General features: G+C 39.1%; 1 protein-coding gene across 2 annotated transcripts; it reads left to right on the top strand.

Annotated features, from left to right (window-relative positions):
* Positions 1-1,726: 1,726 nt before the first annotated feature.
* Positions 1,727-20,722, top strand: shoc2 (SHOC2 leucine rich repeat scaffold protein). 2 transcript variants are annotated; one of them, XM_055041109.1, is made up of 9 exons: positions 1,727-1,800; positions 9,025-10,095; positions 11,087-11,224; positions 11,346-11,476; positions 11,650-11,838; positions 13,107-13,229; positions 14,001-14,138; positions 15,819-15,936; positions 17,081-20,722. In XM_055041109.1, the coding sequence occupies exons 2-9, from the start codon at positions 9,393-9,395 to the stop codon at positions 17,287-17,289; spliced, it is 1,749 nt and encodes a 582-aa protein (XP_054897084.1). In that variant the 5' UTR covers positions 1,727-1,800; positions 9,025-9,392; the 3' UTR covers positions 17,290-20,722. The 2 variants fall into 2 exon arrangements, with proteins under 2 accessions (XP_054897084.1, XP_054897083.1); XM_055041108.1 differs by lacking the exon at positions 1,727-1,800 and adding an exon at positions 1,996-2,090.
* Positions 20,723-20,946: the final 224 nt, after the last annotated feature.

The following is a 20,946-nucleotide window of genomic DNA, read 5'->3' as shown; positions in this document are numbered from 1 at the left end:
ATCTTTCTCTCTTTACATTAATCTTATCTTGAATTGATTAAATAGAGAATTATTCTATTAATTAATTAATTTCCTATTTATTTATTTCCAAAAGTATGTCATTGTTGTTGGTTTGTGCATGATCAGAATTTGCAGGTAGCTGGAATAGGATGGAAACTCAGACATCCCTTCCCACTGTGATGGCCTCTGTTTCGTTTTGAGGGGTTCTGAACTGTTTCCGGGTCTGTTTCGGTTTGTTCCAGGATCTGCTCCCAGTGGAAGACGCCTGGAGAAATCACCCTGGGGAAGCACCCAGGAGGGATTTTGACTGATCTTGGAACCACAACAAATTTTTGATTTTTTCAATGTGTAGGAGCATCTGCTCTATTTCTATCATTGTAAAAGAGACTTTGGTCTCAATTGTTGTAACTTTTTTTTTTTTAACCTGGTAAGTTTACAAAGTGTGATAGCAAAAGTAAATAAATTTGAATGCCTGAAAAGTAAAAAGTTGTAAAACAAAATCTTTAAGAGGAATGGCAAATGTCACAGAAGTAGCAAATGCTTTGCTGCAAAAAAAAAAAAAAAAGTTAACAGAATTGCAGGAAATGTGTTGAGAGATCCAAATTAACTTGGAGAAGTCCAACATAAGGCTTCCAGGAAACAATTGTCCTGTGGATCAGACATGTTTGTTGATAAAAATATGATGTCTGTATCTTTTAATCAATAAGGCAATACTCCACTGCATATATGAAGTATTGCAATGCATGGCTAGCTAGTGGTGTGAAAAAGGAAACAATGGCCTATCCCCGTAAAAGGACTTTTGGTTCCTTCTTAAACAGATTTAAGAAAGAAAGCTCCTTAGACGCTGTCTGGAAGGCTTAAGGACGCTTATCGAAAAAAAGGGTGCCTACATATGTCACTTTCTTTGTCAGAAATGTGTATGCACCAATTTTATGCCGTTTATTTGTTATTCTCCCTCTGAGAGACGGTACAATTTAGGTGTGCTATAATTTATAGTTCACCAAAAATTATGCGCATAAATATATTTTCCTGAAGAAAAAAAAACACCCTCACTCTTGTTTTTGTAAATATTCACTAATATTTTAATTTCACCAAGAGCACTGGGTTTTTCAATAATAAATTACATCTTATAAAGTACAACTTCGCTCATGATCTTAAAAACATGTTCTTTTGGATACAGTGATTCAAATTTCTTAGATATTGCATCAGGGTTTCCCTCAGTGTATTCTAAGCCTGGCGGGCCACCAGGCTTGGCATTGTTCATTTATCTCGGTTTTTTTAATTTATATATTTTTTATTAACACTTTATGTTTGGTGTTTAAGCATTAATCTTCCAGTCTTCCAATAATGCATAACTATATTTTCAAAATTCCTGCCAAGTTTAAATATTTCTCGCCTGGCGGCTGGATGACAGCCCTCGCACGCCGAGCATCGGGCTTAGCAAATTTTCTGGGAAAAATCCCTGTGCGTGGTAAGTATTTCAGGTGCTACAAACAGATAATGCAACTTTTACTTATTGTTACAATATGCATTAAGTAAACAGTGTGTTCAGCAATCCATGATTTCTCACAAGTCTTTTTAGTCTCATCATTCTTGCAACCATGTTGACAAATGTTATGTCACTTTTATTATTTTATTTTAAAAGGCTGAATATTTGGGTGCATTTGAAGGTCTCGTGATAACATTGGTTCGGCGTAAGGATGACGCAGTTCTGTGATCGGGGGAGGAGGGAGGGGGGCTGAGCAGCGGTGTAGGAAAAGAGGAGGAAGCAGCTAGGATGGCGGAGTCACACCTCTGAAGGTAAACTACTTATTTTACCACAATAACAATAAACGTTTCCATCCCTCCAGCTCAGTTTGGACTCACTCGTTGGGCGCTAATCTCGCCTTCCTTTTCTGAAACTCTGTTTAGCGCTAATGTGTCTTTTTTTTGGTGGCGAATGCGAGCGCACTCTTTTGTTCAGCTTCGGAATGGCCGCTGTTTTTTCAGAGTGTTTTCGTTTTATTTTTTTCTTTTCTTCCTACTTATTTTTCTTTAAGGAATCGGTGCTCGAATACAGTGTTGACGCTAGTTTGCAGATAGCCATATAGGTGAGGGCCAGGATTCGGTGTCTCTGCCACCACCACCGGATGCTCTACGGCTTGGGTGTCCGCTGTCTGCGCTCACAGCTGGCGGTAGCAGAGATTTCCCGTCTCGGGCGAACTCGCTCTGCGCCCGACAGCCGCTCCGCTCGGGCCTACGCTAAACAACCGCTTGGCTCGAGAGCAGGCTAACCACTTGGTGTGTAGGGTTAGCGTTTCAGACTCGTCGTAACTGGAATATATGTGCATTTGTGGGGTCATATTGTCACCGAGTGTGATTGTACTGTTCGTCTGTGTAGGAAGGTTGTCGTTGAAATCCAGCTAGCGGGTTGGGCTAAATGGCTCGCGAGCTAGCGCCAGCTAACCGTTAGCGGTCTGGCAGAACTGACGTTTGCTTTGCTGTTGACGTTCAGCTCAGTTGTTATTTCCTGCCGTGTTGTCAGTGGTTTTGGTAATAGCAGTTTTTCCTCGTTTATTTATTTTCTTTTTCGTCGTTTTCTATGCGTCATGGTTTATCCCCCGTGTCTGTTCACGAGACGGTATGTTTAACAACACAGCTAAATGAGTGTGGTGAATTACAGCGGAACGTGTAGCATTATTATAGCTTTTAGTGAGCTTTTACTCTCGTTTCCGTGAGCCCACAGCCAACTCTAGTGTCTTTACCTCGCTGTCTTGTTGGGTAAATGATTTAATCTCTAAAGGCGACTTGACTTCTCGACCTGGTAGCTACCGATTTGTCGGTAATCTTGTTCCAAGAATTGCTCATAGAAACAGCTGCCACATCACCTCTGTTTTCCTTATTTTCTCCTGAGGCCTGATTATTTCTGGTATGATTGTGACACTCGCGAACAGCGGGTGCTGTTGGATTTCGGAGTTTTGTACCTCTAGATAGCCGCACTCAAGTCTGTCTGCATGGCATGCTTAATGTAAACCCAGGTTTACGTCGTTTCATTTTTTATATTGTTTTGGTGCGCATCTCGTCTGATCACAAAGACAGTAAAACGGATACCAGCAGAGTTGGAATTGCCTCTAAATGCAGGCATTTAGAGACAATTAGCTGATGGGCCCAAGAAATTCTTAATGGAAACTTCATTAGTGTGTGTGGGGAAGTCAAAGTAGGCCTTTATGGTGGTTCTGCGGTAGTGTTGATGGACCCATATTAGCCTTTTTTTTCTTTGAAAAGCTATATTTGACTTATGGCCTGAAGTCTAAGTGGTTTTCTCTACATATTATGAGATATAAGTGCCTGCAAATCTTGTCACTGCTGGATTATTTAACTTTTCATAAGGCGCCATTCAGTATCTTTGGCCCAAAAAACAAACAAAAAAACATTTTATCCTTACACACCTACTGATCCGCCCATACTATTTTGTTTTTGACCTTTGGTGATTAAAGGAAGCAAAATTGATCAATCAATTGGCTACAGATCAGTTCTGATTGGTTAATGGAGAGTCATATGCTAACCAAAAAAGTGTAGTCTATTATCCTACTTGATATAAACTCGACATATCCTCCTGTCAACCAGAAAGTTTAATGAAAAATATTTAAAGACATTAGCTTTGAAGCGTATCTTGGTATAATTCTGTAATTTCTTCATTTTTTATGTAATTTAAATCTGCCACTGTCAAAGAATCTGCAGAACATTCTCACAGAAAATCAGAAATTGATATTGGCCAGGCAGAAATCTGACCAGTATGTCTCTGTAGTTGTTTGTGCAACTCATTTCTACTCAGCATAGCAAAAGTTGCACATTCTTTTCTTTTCACTGTTACTATCCCTTGCCCTCTTCATGGATCATGTTGTTCAGATTTGATGGCTAAATCACTAAACTCATGCTTGGGGGTGGCGCTGAAGCAATGTCAACACTATTTGGGCCATGTTTGCTTAGCAGCAGTAAGCTGATGTGAGGTTATCCTAAGTACACTTAACAGATTTTCTTGACCTGTTGTGGAAAAGTACTCCCCTGAACAGGTTTGGTAACTTTTCAAACATCCAAAATCTGTTATTAAACGTCCAACGCAAGATGATAGATGTGGGAACTTATGGCAAGTTTGAGAGTTGCCATCCCAACATTGACTTTAGCCATCTTGAAATTTTCTTGCAGTTCTTTAGATGGTAACATTTCCAAAATGCTTCTTTTATTGAATCTTTAAAATGTTGTGATCATATTGGATAGTTCCTAACACAGAAAACAGACTATTTATATACACAGGAAGTAGAGGTTATCTTTTTATAAGAAACTGGGGCTGTTACTGATTATTTTTACAAACATATTTTATCATTTACTGTGACGATTAATCAGATGCCAAAATTGGCACCTTCTGCAAATTTTTCATTTGATATTAATCTTTGATTTAGAAATACAGTTAAGATGAAAATAAGAGAATAATTCAATTAATTACTTATTTGCACAAGAACATATTTTATTACCTGAAAAGCAGGAACATCATTCCTTCAGTGTGCAGTTGATAATTTGTAGCAAAGGATGCTTTTGCAGCTGGAAAATACTGTACAGTCTGTCTACCAGGCAGATAGATGTCATCTGCTGACGGGATTAGTAGATTGCTGGCATGCTAGCAAAAAGTGTTTAATAGTTTAGTTTTTTACAAAACTTGAACCAAGTGAAGCTAAAATGCTACTTGAGGAGTTCTGAGTTGAACAGATTTACAGACAAGGATGGGGTTTTCATATTAAATGCAAAATGTGTGTATGTACATATATACATCTCAGAAGTTGCGTTAACGGAATATTTCCCGTATTTGACCTGTTACTGTTTTAAACGACAGAAAAATTTGAAGACCGTTGGCCATTTGACACATTATAGTTCACACCCTTGACAGGTGTGAATTATAGATTTTACGCAAAAAGTCAATCGCAGAGACAACTAAAATCAATTAATAAAAAATACTTTCTCAATATCATTTTATGGTCATTGAGCTAAATGCATCTTTCTGACCGAGAGCTGACAGTGTGTTGAAGAGTTATGGAACGTTTGGTTCAGAAGAGCACTCCAAACCTTTGGTAGAAATGGTGTGTTTAATTCAAATCTCCATTACAGACCAGAGAAAACTAGAGTTTTAAATATTGTGTTAATACAATTCAACAAATGGATCAGAAGATGTGAGCCTCCTGTGCTCTGAAGGAGAGCAGCGCTCAGGAAAAGTGTGGCAAACGTAACATCTGTCCATTTTGGGAAACGAAAACATGCAAATAATTAAAAAAAAAGAAAAGATAAAATCCTCGTAAAACCGCAGGCCCGGCCTGCACAGGGCAAAAAGCTCGCAGAATTCAATTGACCGGTTTGGATCTGACGGATCCAACTGACTGATGAACCAGTGCAGATTTCCCTATAGATGTGACCCAGAGGAATTTTTGAGGTTGTACGTTCAGGCCGCAGCAGGTGAAGTGCTTGTAATTTAAGTGGAGTTGTTTCATTTAATGTATTCTAAGTTATTGGGACCACAGTCAGTGGTTTGTGTCATTCTGGAGAAAAATTTAGGTGCATTTATCTGCTTTATGTGTGATGGGATCTGGATTCATGGTCCAACTAGGTGAATATTAACTGAACCACATAAAAATGTTAATGTGATTATATTTTGACAAGTAAAAATAGTACATGACTGTCGGTCAAAATGACGGATATATATATATATAAAATTCCCCTTCTCACTCACCGTGGGTGGTTCTTATCCTCTGAGCTCGGGTCCTCTACCAGAGGCCTGGGAGCTTGAGGGTCCTGCAGTATCTTGGCTGTGCCAAGGACTGCACATTTCTGGACTGAGATGTCTGATGTTGTTCCTGGGATCTGTTGTAGCCACTGCTCCAGTTTGGGGGTTACTGCCCCGAGGGCCCCGATGACCACAGGCACCACTGTGGTCTTCACCTTCCAGGCCCTCTCCAGTTCTTCCTTGAGGCCCTGGTATTTCTCTAGTTTCTCGTGCTCCTTTTTCCTGATGTTGCAATCACTTGGTATTGCTACATCTACCACAACGCTTTCCTCTGATGTTTATCCACTACGACAATGTCTGGTTGTTCGCCATTACCATTTTGTCTGTCTGGATCTGGAAGTCCCACAGGATCTTAGCTCTGGTGTTCTCCACCACATTTGGGGGTGTTTCCCACTTTGATCTCGGGTTTCCAGTCCATATTCTGCACAGATGTTTCTGTACACTATGCCTGCCACTTGGTTATCGCTCCATGTACGCTTTCCCTGCCAGTATCTTGCACCCTGCTGTGATGTGCTGGACTGTCTCAGGGGCCTCCTTGCACAACCTACACCTTGGTCTGTCTGGTGTGGTAGATCTGGGCCTCTATTGCTCTGGTGTTTAGGGCCTGTTCCTGGGCGGCCAGGATGAGGGCCTCTGTGCTGTCCTTGAGTCCAGCTTTTTCCAGCCATTGGTAGGATTTACTGATATCAGCCACTTGGGTTATTTGCTGGTGGTACATCCCATGTAGGGGTTTGTCCTCCCATGATGGTATCTCTGGCACCTCAACCTCCGTTCCCTGTTGTCTGAGACATTCACTGAGCACATTGTCTGTTGAGGCTTTGTCCCTGATGTATTTATGGATCTTAGTTGTTTCGTCCTGGACAGTGGTTCTCACACTCACTAGTCCTCTGCCTCCGTCCTTGCGGCTCGTGTACAGTCTCAGGGTGCTGGATTTGGGATGGAACCCTCCATGCATGGTTAGTAGCTTTCTAGTCTTAATATCTGTGGCTTTTATTTCCTCCTTTGGCCAGCTAATTATTCCAGCAGGGTATCTGATTACTGGCAAGGCATATCTGTTTATCACACGGATTTTGTTCTTGCCATTGAGCTGGCTTCTCAGGACTTGCCTTATTTGTTGGAGGTATTTAGCTGTGGCTCCTTTCCTTGTGGCCTCATCGAGGTTGCCATTTGCTTGTGGTATACCTAGGTACTTTTAACTGTCCTCTATGTCTGCTATTGTTCCTTCTGGGAGTGAGACTCCTTCTGTTCGGATCACCTTCCCCCTCTTAGTGACCAGCCGACCACATTTCTCTAGTCCGAATGACATCCCAATGTCCGTGCTGTAGATCCTGGTGGTGTGGATCAGTGAGTCGATGTCTCGCTCACTCTTGGCGTACAGCTTGATGTCATCCATGTAGAGAAGGTGACTGATGTTGGCCCCATTTTTGAGTCGGTATTCATAACCAATCTTGTTGATAATTTGGCTGAGGGGTTCAGGCCTACGCAGAACAGTAGCGGGGACGTACCATCTTCTTTTTAGGGCATTTACTAGCCACTTGGGCAAAATATCTGTCCACAAGTTTAAAGAAAAAGGACAGACAGATCAAGTCTACAGCCATAAATGGAAGTGGCTTGCACAGCTACGTTTACATGGTTGCAGCGTTTGGTCTGACCTGGTTATTCTCACTTAAAGTTAGAAATGACTTTGCACGCAGGTATGTTTCCAACAGCCAACTTTCGATTTCACCGAGTTTATTTTTTGCAAGAAAAAAAACAAGCGCAGTGGACCTTTTCTTAATTGTTGTTTTTGCAGGATACACTGTGTTGTGTATTGCCATGTAAGGGGTACATTTATCGACTGATTGTTTCTTTCACCCAAAAGGTCATTTGACCTAGTGTGGTGTGGACTTTATGCTTTGAAGTCCTCTTCTAAAGATTACTCTCAGCAGTCTCAACCTTTTCTCTTAGCTCAGATCATGGGCCAAACATGTTCCTCTCGTTTTTTGTTTTTTGGGGCTTTTTTTTTTTTTTTGCTATAGCTTAGGTGGTTCTGGTGCTGGAGAACTTTACTCAGCCATCAAGGTGCAGCAGGCTAAAGGAGAGACTAAACAGAGACAGAGCAGAAGAGAGAGAAATGGCTTTTTTTTGTAATTAGATGACCAAAAGGATGTGTTCTGTCTCACTTTAGAGAGGATCCTGGTGAAATTGGTTTGTTGATTGAAGTTAAGCTGTTTTTTCTTGGATAGATCCAAAGAGATCTTAATATGTCAGTTATCTGCATATTTAAAACAAAAACAAAAAGTGTAATTTTTAAAATGTTTGTTCTATTTAATGTCACTTCAGTGTATATTCAGCCATCTGGAGATTCACTTTCAGTGAAGTTTTATAATGTGGGTGATGTATTATTAGGAATTTGTTGAATATATAACAAAATTAATTGTATTGTGGATTTAAAAGGGAGTAAAGTGTAATTGAAAACCTTTGCTGCTAACAGCAGATAAAAAAGACAAAAATCCTGCTAGCTACAAATTTGAAGAGATTGTTTCTGTTTGGTGATCATCTTCAGTTTTAGCTGTTTGAGTTGTGGCTTTCCGGTTTGTGACATCATTTTGCGCCCCATACTGCAACAGTTTATTTTCTGACATTTTCCGCCCGTCTAATTTTCTAAGGGAGCCGGAATCTCTCTGACCAACCTTCACCATTTACATTTCAAAACGTTTACCACACGAGACTGCTGGAAACTGCTGGCATTTTTGAATGTTGAGTGTAGAAAAGTTCCACGTTTAAACGAGACCCCAAACACATCTTTAATCTGCTTTGAAAAGGGGCCAGGTACCAGGAGTACTTGGACTACACTAAGAGTTGTTGTTGTTTTTTTAAATTACTAGAAGAAAGTCATAATATTAAGCAAATAAAGACACAATATAACCAGAAGAAAGTTGTAATATTTAAAGTTGTACTAGAAAAAAATATTTTTAATGACTTAGTCATTCTTTTTTCCAAATAAGACACAGTGGTTTGCACAATTGTTTCAAAGTTCTGCTACTGATAATTTGATACTGATGTGTTCAAATAATAAGTTTGCTCTATTCAAAACCAGTACCGAAGTATAACTTCACAAGATGCTCAATATTGCTCATTTGAATGTTTCAAATATTTTTTTTGTGTAAGAATTGTCATAAAATTTCTTGATTTTTCTGGTACTATTATGACATGTATATGTTTTTCTCCAACAGTGTTTTTCGGAGGGATTAAACAATCGTCGGTGCATCCTGCAACCTGAAGCAACTTCAAACTAAGGAATCTGGGATTGTGTGCAGTTTAAATACTCAATCATGTGTCCTGTGGATGCCACAGGTCACTTGCTTCGCAGGCTAATTTCTCCCATTCCACTTTAGCAAAGGAGCATCTAAAAGGCAGAAAAAACTAAAACTTTGGGTCTGGAGGCCAGTATTCCGAGAGTAATTGTAAATGCGTCGGCCTGCATGGGGATGTTTATTTCGAAAGCTACCTTGACTGTGTGCGTCCCTTTGTTTCTTAATAAGTAACCTAGCGAGAGAGCGAGTCCCATGCACATCTCTGCTGGGGTGCTGATAGCGTCAACATGAGTAGTACTTTAGGCAAAGACAAAGATTCAAAAGAAAAGGACCCCAAAGGCGGTCCGGCGGGTAAAGAAAGGGAAAAAGAGGCCAAGACTTTATCCAGCCTAGTCAAAGATGGTGGCAAAGAAACAAAGACCAAAGGGAAGGACGCCAAAGAAGGAAAGAAGGACACAAGTAGCTTGACGCCGGGTGTTGCCTTCGCTGTTGACAATACGATAAAGCGGCCAAACCCAGCACAAGGTACACGCAAGAAATCCAGCAACGCGGAGGTCATCAAGGAGCTCAATAAATGTCGGGAGGAGAACTCTACGAGACTGGACCTGTCCAAGAGGTCCATTCACATGCTGCCCACTGCTATTAAGGAGTTGACGCAGTTGACAGAACTCTATTTATACAGCAACAAGCTGCAGAGCCTACCGGCGGAGCTGGGCTGTCTGTCGGAGCTGGTCACTTTAGCCCTCAGCGAGAACTCCCTGACCAGTCTGCCCGACTCCCTGGACTCGCTGAAGATGCTCCGGATGCTCGACCTCCGGCACAACAAGCTCCGAGAGATTCCGCCCGTCGTCTACCGGCTCACGTCTTTGACCACGCTGTACCTGCGCTTCAACCGCATCACTACAGTGGAGAAGGACATCCGCAACCTGTCCAAGCTCACCATGCTGAGCATCCGGGAGAACAAGATTAAACAGCTACCAGCAGAAATAGGTATGTGTGACCAATGGGAAAGGATGGGGGGTAAAAAAATCTCTGGATTTTAGACTCTTAAACCTATGTAGAAATTTGAGCCATACATTTTGACTTCATTTTTTTAAAAAAAAGGAACAACAGTCTGTCAATTTGAGTGAAATAAAGTGTTGAATTATGACATAAAAATGTTTTTATTATGGATTTTATCTAAATATTTCTGGTTATATTATCCAGCAATGTTTCTTTTTGTTGTTCTTTTTATTCTGTGAATCTGTATAACATAATTGTATGACGGTGTATTAGGGCCAGTCTAAGTCATAATACAGAATAAACTCATAATGACAAGTAGTTATTATATTAGCTACAAAGGCACAATATTATCAGAAGAAAGTCACAATTACGAGAAAAAGATTCTTAAAGAGAGAAGCGCTTCAGTAGAATTGTCAAGATCTGACATGACAAAGTCATTCTGAGTCTTTCTTCCAAATAGACACAGTTGTTTGCACAATTGTTTCAAAGTCCTGCTACTGATTATCGTTTGCTGCTGATGTATTAAAAGATTAATAATGTTCTATTTATAAAACCAATACCAAAGTATAACTTCACAAGATGCTCAACATTACTCATTTAAAAAAATATTTTTTCTGTAAGTTATGAAATGACTACTTCCTTCTACTAATATTCCAACTTTTTCAACTTTATAGTCACATGACTTTTTTTTTTCTTGTATTATGGTGACTTTATTCTCAAAACATTTGACTTTTTCTCGTATTATGACTTAGAATCCTTTGAATATTATGAGCTTATTCTTGTATTATTACGACTTTATTGTCATAGCATTTAGACTGACTGTTGTTCAAATTTATTCTCATAACATTATGTTGTTATTAACATTTTTTTTCTTAGCCCTTCCCTTACTCTGTCGTGTAATTGTGATTTTTGCCGTTGCATTGTTGGCAGTGTCTTGATTCGACCTCCCAGTCTGAATTGCTTGTGGATTTCTCTGCAGGGGAGCTCTGCAACCTCATTACTCTGGATGTTGCCCATAATCAGTTGGAACATCTACCAAAGGAGATTGGAAATTGCACACAAATAACCAACCTTGACCTGCAGCACAACGAGCTCTTGGACCTCCCAGAGACTATAGGTAATTAAGTGTGGCACTTGGGTACATTTTAGACTTTTATTCAATGCAAGATAGAATTTCTTCTGTGTCTTTATCTTTTTATTATTTTAAGTCTCAATAAAGCGTTTGTTGGATTTTTCAGGCAATTTGGCAAGCATAAATCGTTTAGGACTGCGATATAACCGATTGTCAGCCATCCCCAAGTCATTAGCCAAATGTCGAGAGCTGGAGGAGCTTAACCTTGAAAACAACAACATTTCAGTATTACCAGAGGTAAGACAGGTAGAGGTTTTTACCCCTAAAATGAATATGAAAGTGTTGCTCCAAACGTGTTGAGAAAATGTCTATGTATGGATATGTATTAAAGCCATAGCTACTCTACTGCTACGTGTCAGTGTTTCGCGTCTTACTGCTGCGTCATCTAATTTTTCTGTTCCTTATGGCAGGGCCTGCTGTCGAGTTTGCTAAATTTGACGAGCCTCACGCTGGCGAGGAACTGCTTCCAGTCGTACCCTGTGGGCGGACCCTCCCAGTTCTCCACCATTTACACCCTCAACATGGAGCACAACCGTATCAACAAGATCCCATTCGGTATCTTCTCCAGGGCCAAAGTGTTGAGCAAGCTGAACATGAAGGTACCTTGGTCTTTCTGCACAACTTTAATCGTGAGATTTATTTAAATAAAAACACGTCAGTGATGTTGCAGTATTAGTTTGTCACTAACTTTTTCTGACGCTTACATCTCGTACTTGCAAATGGGAATGATCATTAGTACTTAAAAGTCATTAGAAGAAAAAGACACATCAATTCTGTGCTTCCACACAATAGAACTTGGTAAAAATGACTTGTAAAACTCCTGCTTTTATACTTTATCACATTTATTAGAGTGCATTCTGTTAGCAGCACCTGCCTGCAAATTTTTTTCCTTAATGATATTAACAGAATTACTGTATTTTTATTCTTTTTTAACCATCAATTTTCTTTGAGAATTTTCTTGCTTTTCAACATTGAAGTTTGTAAAAATCGTAGAATTGAATGTGCATTTTAATTTCCTCTTATCTGATTAAAACACCTCCATGATTCAGAGTCTTTAACTTGGTGAGTGCAACAGGAGACTAAACCTGAAGCATTCATAGAAACTAAATCAGTATTTCTTATTTTGACATTAAGCAATTTACAATTTGCTCATTTAAAATGTACATTTTCATAACTGGACTACTTATATTGTCTTTTATTTTACCAGTATTGCCTAAAAACTAAAACAGTAAATAAAGAAAAGTAGACTTTGATGTAGTTTTTTGATAGAGAATATTGCATCTTTCTCCAGGAATTGCAGCTTCTTTTCATTTTCCAAAACACTAGGGGGCAGTGTTGCACCCTGATATTAGTGTGTGTGGTACAGTGATTTACTGATTCTAAATGCTGAATTCAGAGCAGCAGCATTAAGCTGCCACACCCATCATTTAGCTCTAAAATTAGCCTTTGAGATTGACTAAATACACAGAAGTAGGAAAGATCTGCAATATTATGCCCTAGCATGATATGTTGTTCCCTCAAAATTGCTAAAATAATAAATGCTCTTAACTTTTTATTTTATTTTAAACAAAGTAAATTATATCAGCCTCTAAGATAATTCTTCAAACCTTTTGGATAAAATTCAAGGTTGATAGTTTTTGCATTTTGGGGTGTTATATGAAGACATATAAAACTGAAGATTATATGAAAATTACTGTAACATGTTTTGTGCAGGGTTTTATATTTGTAAAAAATATTTCAATTGAAAACATTTCCTATTGGCTCCAGGTAGCATATATGCTAAAATATTTGAGTCTGCACTTCTTCTTCCCTGCTGTTCTTTTGCATTTTGTATGGGTGTTAAACAAAATGTCCTTTCCTCCCACAGGACAACCAGCTAACGGCGCTGCCGTTGGATTTCGGTACATGGACTAGCATGGTTGAACTTAACCTGGCCACTAATCAGCTGAATAAAATCCCAGAAGACATCTGTGGGCTTATGTCTCTAGAGGTGCGTCTGAAACTTGAAACTTGTCCTGTAAGCTTTAAATTATGCAGCCTATAATCAAGTGGAAATTTTATAGCATTTTACCAATGATGTATTTCAACTACTGTAACATTTGTCCTTAGTTACTCACTCTGAGGCATCAAGCTAAGGTTTTCATTGTTCTAACTTGAAACAATTTTTGAACATACGGTTAAAACCAGAAGTTTGCATACACCGAATAAAACGACAGAAAACAAATGTTGTCATAAATCTGTGTATGAATCTCGATTAAGTTAATAATCCTATAAATTCTACTGACTACTGAGGAAAATATATGCCAACTTCTAATTTTGAAGACATTAATAAATTAATGTGACGCATTTAGCAAATATAATTAATTTAGGTAACTCTAAGTAATCTAAAACAAGAGGTGTTTGGTCTGGTTTATCTTCAGACTGATAGAAAAAACAGGTGCATTGGTCATATATACACATGTAAACATCTGGTCCAACTATATGCTTAGATTGAAAAAAAACTGAAGAGAATGTTATGTAAAGTCACAGGCGAAGGTATTCACACCTCTAGAACATTTCCTTAATTTTTCATGTTGCAACCACAGACTTCAATGGCTTTTATGTGATTTAACAAAATGGTGCAGGAAAGTAATGTGAAAGAAGAATAAATACAAACAATGTGTGGTGTGCATTTGAGGCTGGCTTCAATAACCATAGAAATGTGTACCAGACTGTCACCTAATGTGAGTTGTCCATTTGAGTTCCCTTCCTTGTCTTCCAGGTATTAATACTTTCCAATAATCTTCTGAAGAAGCTGCCGCACGGTATTGGAAGTTTGAGAAAGTTACGAGAACTTGACTTGGAGGAAAACAAGCTAGAGTGTCTACCACATGAAATCGCTTACCTTAAAGATTTACAGGTAACTTTTCCGGATTTACCTTTTTTTCACGCTCGTTTTCTTTACTTTGCTGTAAGTTTTTTGGCTTATTTATTTCTAAATAAACACTACAAAATACAAAGCTATTCAAATCAGCACATTCTCTTTTAGCTAGTTCCTAAGCTAAAGCTAAGCAAAACCTAAAGGAAATCACATGTTAGGAAATGTAAATGAGAGCTGGGATAAGTGATGTCACACTAGGTAATGGGGCGTAGCTCAGAGAGATAAAGGAAATGGGAACCTCTTGTAGGATGCCATTTTTTCAACTCTCTTAAGGATAGCATGAATCATGGACCAGCTTTATTTTGGTATGAATAAATGGAATTCATGAATTCAACTCACTCACTCTTCTTCAACCTCATACATCACAAACTTCGCATGGAGAAGAGATAATTCTCCACACTATCGATACCTGATGTATCTTGAGGACACTCAGTTTTTGAAGGTGCTGGCGTGTTGAGTTTAGAGCTCTGTGGGGGGTCGCACCATCTGCTGCAGCACTGCTTGTGCTTTTCACTGACCGTAGAATTGCATGACTCTGCCTGCATGTGTAGGCTGGTTGCCATGATCCAGAATAAATGTGGAGCAGTTTGGACTACACTGCACAGCAGATGCATTGGAAGGGCATCTCTATCTGGTTTCAGTCATTTCCAGTTTAAACTCTTCCCCAAGTCATGTTTTAATGTAGATAGTTTGTAATTTTCTTTGTGACTGCAATGTTAAAGACTGTCCTCTCAATGTGCTTTGTAGTGTTTCAAATACATGAATCTGGTCAGCATAAATGGAGACAAATCAAGTAAAGACTTATGCTTATGGCTGACTGAAAGTATTGAATAAGCACAACAGTCAAAATCATTTTAAAGGATATAAACAGGTAATGTTACAATGTTTCATAGCATTTGTGTTCAAAGATGAATAATAAAACATAACCTCTGGAGTTTGTGTACTGTTAACCGCTTTTGAAGTTTGGGTGGAAAGATTGCTGAAGCCATCTGTATCTGCTTTGCTTTACTTTTGCTACAAATGTGTATTAAAGAAGAACGTTTTCAAAATTAAAGGTTTGTAAGAGATGCAACTTTTCATTCAGCTACGTGCAACTAAACAAGCTGCAAAGTATGAAATTAGTTTTATTATTATTATTTAAGCTGGCTGAAAGATGAGTCAGGTTGTTGAAAGATGTTTGTCTTTGCCAATGGTTCACTTCTGTTGCCAACCTGTATGACGCAACGTTGTACGACGCAGTGTTTCTCTTGTGTTACAAGTCTTAAAAATACTTAAATTTGATTTGGTGATACCTGCAGGTGTGAACACACTGGTTACTCACTGGTTCTATCTGGTATGGCATGGCTTTTAAACTGTAACCCTCTGGGAATAATGGTAATGGCTTTAACTCTGTTACAATTTCTTCAACGGAGAGTGTTGTCACAGTCTGGTTGTGCTCACATGTGTTTACAAACAGAAAGACATCAGATTTTTGAGTTTCAAGCCATCTGATCACCAACCATATCTTATCTGAAAATCAGCTGGTTGATACAGTTTCTCTCAATCAATCAGTACTGAGCTTTACTGCTGTGGTCAAAATTGATTTTTAAATCTTTCCTTTGATGTTTTTTGTGCTGACATTGCATCGCTTCTTAATTTTTGACACTTTTTTTCTATCAGAAATTGGTGTTGACTAATAATCAGCTGACTACGCTACCAAGAGGCATCGGTCACCTCACCAACCTGACTCACCTTGGTCTGGGAGAGAACCTGCTGCAACACCTTCCTGAGGAGATCGGTCAGTGTCTAATATTACTGCAAACATGTTATAAATCTTAAAACAATGTGAAACAATTAGCCAACCCCTTAAGACACTCCACAAGTTCAGTTTTGTGATGTTTTCGGCAAACATTAGGTTAATAAGGCCAAACTGTGATCCAGAATTTTCAGGGTCAATGTTTTAGAGTTAAGAATCCAATATGTTATTAAACAGAAAAGCCTGGGCATTCTTAAAAAAAATCTTAATTTAATCTTAATATAAATAATTCATGTCCTAAATTTGGTCACAGTAGGACTATTTTATCTAGCATTTTCTGTGTTTATTTTTCTGGCGGGAGTTTTCTGTGAAGCAAGGTTTGAGTCAAACAAACACATCTTCATTACATTGTCACTCGAGGCGGTTGATGGTGCCGCTAACTAGCTGCTTATAAGACTTTGCTAGCTAGCTAGCTTTTTCGCATCAATCATTGGTAAATGTGAATGATGTCAGGTTGGCTGGACGACGTTTGTCTTTTCCATTCGCTCACTTCTGTTGCCAACCAGTTACGTGCGTAAACAAGCTTAGCTTTACCACATGACAGATTTTCTTTAGTACATCTCTGATGGGATACAACTCTCAAATGTCATTCATTCATAATGGTCTTGAAAAGTCTTAAATTTGAGTTGGTGAAACCTGAAGAAACTGTATTGCTAAATATTTCAGGGTGAGTGTACGTCATTAAAAAGTCTTAAATTATCTGAAATTAAGGCCTTAAATGTCTTAAAGTGAAAACAATAAGTTGGCCTTGACTACAATAATACAGTCTTAAATTTTGTTGTGGCAGTACTATTTATTTTGATATTTTGTACAAAGTATATGGTATGATTTGCGCGTCCTATCACTAAAGGTGACAATTGCGCCTACCATTAACAAGCTGCTGATATGCTCTTGCTAGCTAGCTTTGTGTGTGTTTTTTCTTTACCTCTATTTGTCTCCAGTTGTCCTGGACGATGTCTGTCTTTGTCATTGGCTTGCTTCATTGCGTCTTACTTGCGATTTTTCTTTTGTACATTTCTGTCATGACACAGGTCTTATATTTTATTCATAGTGGTCTTGGAGTCTTGCATTTGAGTTGATGAAACCTGCAGAAATCCCATAATCACTGCCCTTCGTTTGCTCCCAGGCACACTGGAGAATCTGGAGGAACTGTACCTCAACGACAACCCCCACCTGCACAGTCTCCCGTTTGAGCTGGCTCTCTGCAGCAAGCTGTCCATCATGAGCATCGAGAACTGTCCCCTCACCCACCTGCCGGCCCAGATTGTTGCTGGAGGCCCTTCTTTCATCATCCAGTTCCTCAAGATGCAGGGACCATACCGTGCCATGGTCTGAGGCAAGAGCAGGTCCAAAACCCTTTGGCTTTACTCTGCACCCCTTCCCCTGCCTGCCCTCCCGTTACGTGTATCATACACTGTAAAGAAAAACAAACTCGCTACAATCAGTGTTGGGGGCGCACATTAATAACGGGGGAGGGAGGCGCTTAAGGATCGCATTTTGTTCTCAGTCCTCTGACCAAAATGGAAGCCAAACTTTTGGAGTCTTTTGTGTTCCTCCGGAGTCAGTCCCGGTCATTTATGATGCGCTCCGTTCCCCTCGGCCACCAAACCCCCACTCAACTTTTCATTCCGAATCATGAAACGAGAAAATTTCCCCCTTTCTTCAACGTGTTTTGCCAAAACTGAAGGTATATAAAGTTTAATATATCGAGTGACTGTGAGCTCTGACGCGAGTCCTTCAGCTTTTTAAACCGTAATCCCCATTGCCAATGTATTTACAGTAATTACAGCATCTAATATGTGAGCAAGGATACAATTGTATGCAAAAACACAAAAAGCAAGTCTTTTGGAACTTCTCATTTACTGCTGCTGCTGTTGTAATTTTAAACTGTCATCTTATACTTTTGCTTTTTTTTTTTTTTTTTTTACATAATCTTTTCTGGTCATAACTTATGTTAATTGTTTCTTGACCCAAAAGAACAAAGGTCTAATGTTTTTTTGTGTTTTTTTTTTTTTTTTCTGTTTGTTTTAAAAACTGTGCCTATGTTTAGAGTGATCCGGTGGCTCATTTCTAAACGCAATTCTCCATGACATACAAAGACATAAATTATTTCAATAGTGTTTTTATTACTACTGTTTTTATTATTTTTGTTTTCTTTGTTTATGGGTTATTGTACTTTTTAATTGTACCTGTTGCATCATTCTGTCATGCAAGTGATATCAGTTGTAAAATATGAAGATCGTTTTTAACAAATAGCAGCAGTAGGTGTTCAGCATTGAGCTAGTCTTTGTATACATATGATAAATGCCAATTCTACATGTCTGCAGAGAGGGTGGGGCGAGGGTGGGACTCTGGGGGGCATTGGGACTTTTCTTTGCCCCCCTCCAAACCCCAATGAGGAGCATGGGAGGCAGCTCCTGCTAGTTATTGAGAGGGATTAGCGGGTTGAGGGGGTCATGAAATATAAATAGGTGTTGGGGATAAATAATAGATGTTTTATACATTTATACAATTTCTGGTTGTTGCCTTGGGTGAAATTTTTAGTTCATGTTTACTTGTTTGATATCTCCAGTGTTGAACTTAATGGCCATCATCCAGTTGATCATAGACGAACATATCAAGCGTTATTAAAAACACATTTTTCTGAGTCTCTGGAGCAACTTGGCGAGTGTCGGAGCCAAGTTGCTCCGACACTCGTGTCAATCCTCTGTGACACTTTTTTTTTTTTCCCCCCTCTCTAAAACTTTTCTCTTTTTGTTTAACAGGGTGTCATGATCTTAAACACACAACTGAAACTACTCCCTTGACTTGTATCCATTTCTGATTATTTAAAGATATATCATTTGTGCCACACTGTCCCAGCAATGCTGCTGCTTTCATGCACTTTTTTTTTTTTTTTTTGAAGATATTGTCATAATTTGTATTGAAGCGGGCACACAAAAAGACCCTCTCTCTAACTTTGGGGGCATTCTCTTCTTTTTTCTTTCTTTCTTTTTTTAACGGTTTATCATGTAAATTTGTATCAATCGAATATAAATGTTGAGTTTGGCAGTCTCGGAATTTTACAAGTAACTTTGGTGAAATTTAACCCTGTCGATTTTATTAAAGAAGCTTTCTTTTGTCTTGGGCTGTAAAAATATTTTTTAAAACTTCCATATCCTGCTTTCTTCATTGCTTGAAAAAAATGGCTTCTTGCATTTAAAAGGAGCGTGATGTTCATTTTTAAATAAATTTTGATGAAGTGCTTATTCTTTTTTTTTTTTTTCCAAAACGATTAAATGTATATTAAGTTAGTATGTATATATTTTTCTTTTTTCAAGCGACTGTACATTTAAAAAAAAAAAATCCCTATGAAAGGTCATTATTTGGATACGATTTTTTCTCCCCGGTTCGAGTCGTAATTCGATTTTTCGTATCGGGTCCAGTTTCCTGAGCTCCTCGATGTGGGGGGGGGGGGGCACGCTGCTTCTAATTTACCAGCAAGAACCTGTTGCTGCTCCTCATTGACTCAAACACGCGGATCAGGCTGGCGGAGGAGGCGGAACCGAATAGTTTTTTTTTTTTTCCACGTCGGGCCTCGGTGGGTTAAACAGATCAAATTGTTTGGACACGAAGCAACACAACAAAAGGTGCATATTTGAGCTCAAACCGCAGTTCTAGTACAAGACTGTCGGGTGGTGGTGGTGGGGCAGAACAGTTGTAAAAAGGGCTTTCTGTGTTCACGCTCAACAACACCAGAGGCATTGCATTCCTGGGTTTTTATATACAAGCTTTGGGAGTTTCTTCTCTCTTTGTGTGCGTGTTTTACTTTACGCTGTGCGTGGGGCGGGAGGGGGACGATGCCTTCAAGTACTCAACAGTGAGATGTGCATTAGGTATGCAGCGTGACTGCTGTGACCCGTTTTTACATTCTCTTGATCTTCTCAGCTTTCTTTTATTATTATTATTATTATTATTATTATTATTATTTCCGTGCCATGTCGCAACGCGTCGGCGTTTGAAGACCCGGGACGGCTGGAGGAGAGTCGGATTGATCGAGTCATTCGTCCGACGGTAGAATGTAGTTCACTGGTCCGTCCAAAATGCAAAACGAGTCGAGTGTCATTTTTCTCTCTCTCTCTCTTTTCTTTTTCCTCCTCCTTTTCTCCGACAGAATCCGTCATTTTTGCTCATTCTGCTTTGCTTCTTGGTTCCTACACCGTGCAACTTCGCCATCCCTCGACTGGTTTCCTTTTGTACAGGCAGCAGAGCATGCGGGGACACACCTGACCCGGTCCGTCAGTCTGTCCGGGTCACAATCAGGCCTTCTTTGCTTAGACAACTTTAGTGGCTACTTTTGGTGTTACCTGCGAAATGCTCCCTTTTTGTATATCGCAAAGGGTCTTGAAGCATTGTGTGCTGATGCTTTTCCTACTTAATCTACATTGACGAGCAGCCTTAATGGGTTATTTTTTTTCTTTCCTTTTTTTATGTGTTTGGCTAATTCTCGTGTCTATGGCCACTGACTGTACTTGATGACAAGCAACTGGTCGTTACAATGTACATTTGATTCTAGTTTTCCTCTGTCTTATCATTTATTTTGTTTGTATTGTTTTTCTTTTACTCTGTACAGTAATCTGTAGACTTGGTATTACAAAATCTGTTATGTGAAGAGTTTTATAAGAAGACAAAGACTGCATTGGAAGATGATGCCAATATGCTCCGAGGTGGATGTGCATTAAGCTTATGTTTCACGCGTCTGTGGCATTAAAGGGGAATTCCACCAAAACTGACTCGCATCGTTGTTTTGGGAGAGGCCGTTATTGTCGACGGATTTGTTTTCGTTTTTTGTTAAGGGGCGTTCATTTCAAAAACATGTGCTGGCACTTCTAATAGTCAAATTGATGACATGTTGATTTGTTTCCCTTTTTCTTTTTGTGGACAGAAAAGGAACAGATTCACTCTCACAATAATGAATAATTATTTTGATACAATATTTGCTTGGTGCAGTCG

This window comes from Poeciliopsis prolifica, unplaced genomic scaffold, assembly GCF_027474105.1.
Source record: "Poeciliopsis prolifica strain line A6 unplaced genomic scaffold, Auburn_PproV2 SCAFFOLD016, whole genome shotgun sequence".
NCBI classification, from domain to species: Eukaryota; Metazoa; Chordata; class Actinopteri; order Cyprinodontiformes; family Poeciliidae; genus Poeciliopsis; species Poeciliopsis prolifica.
This window is presented reverse-complemented; position numbering and strand designations above follow the sequence as displayed.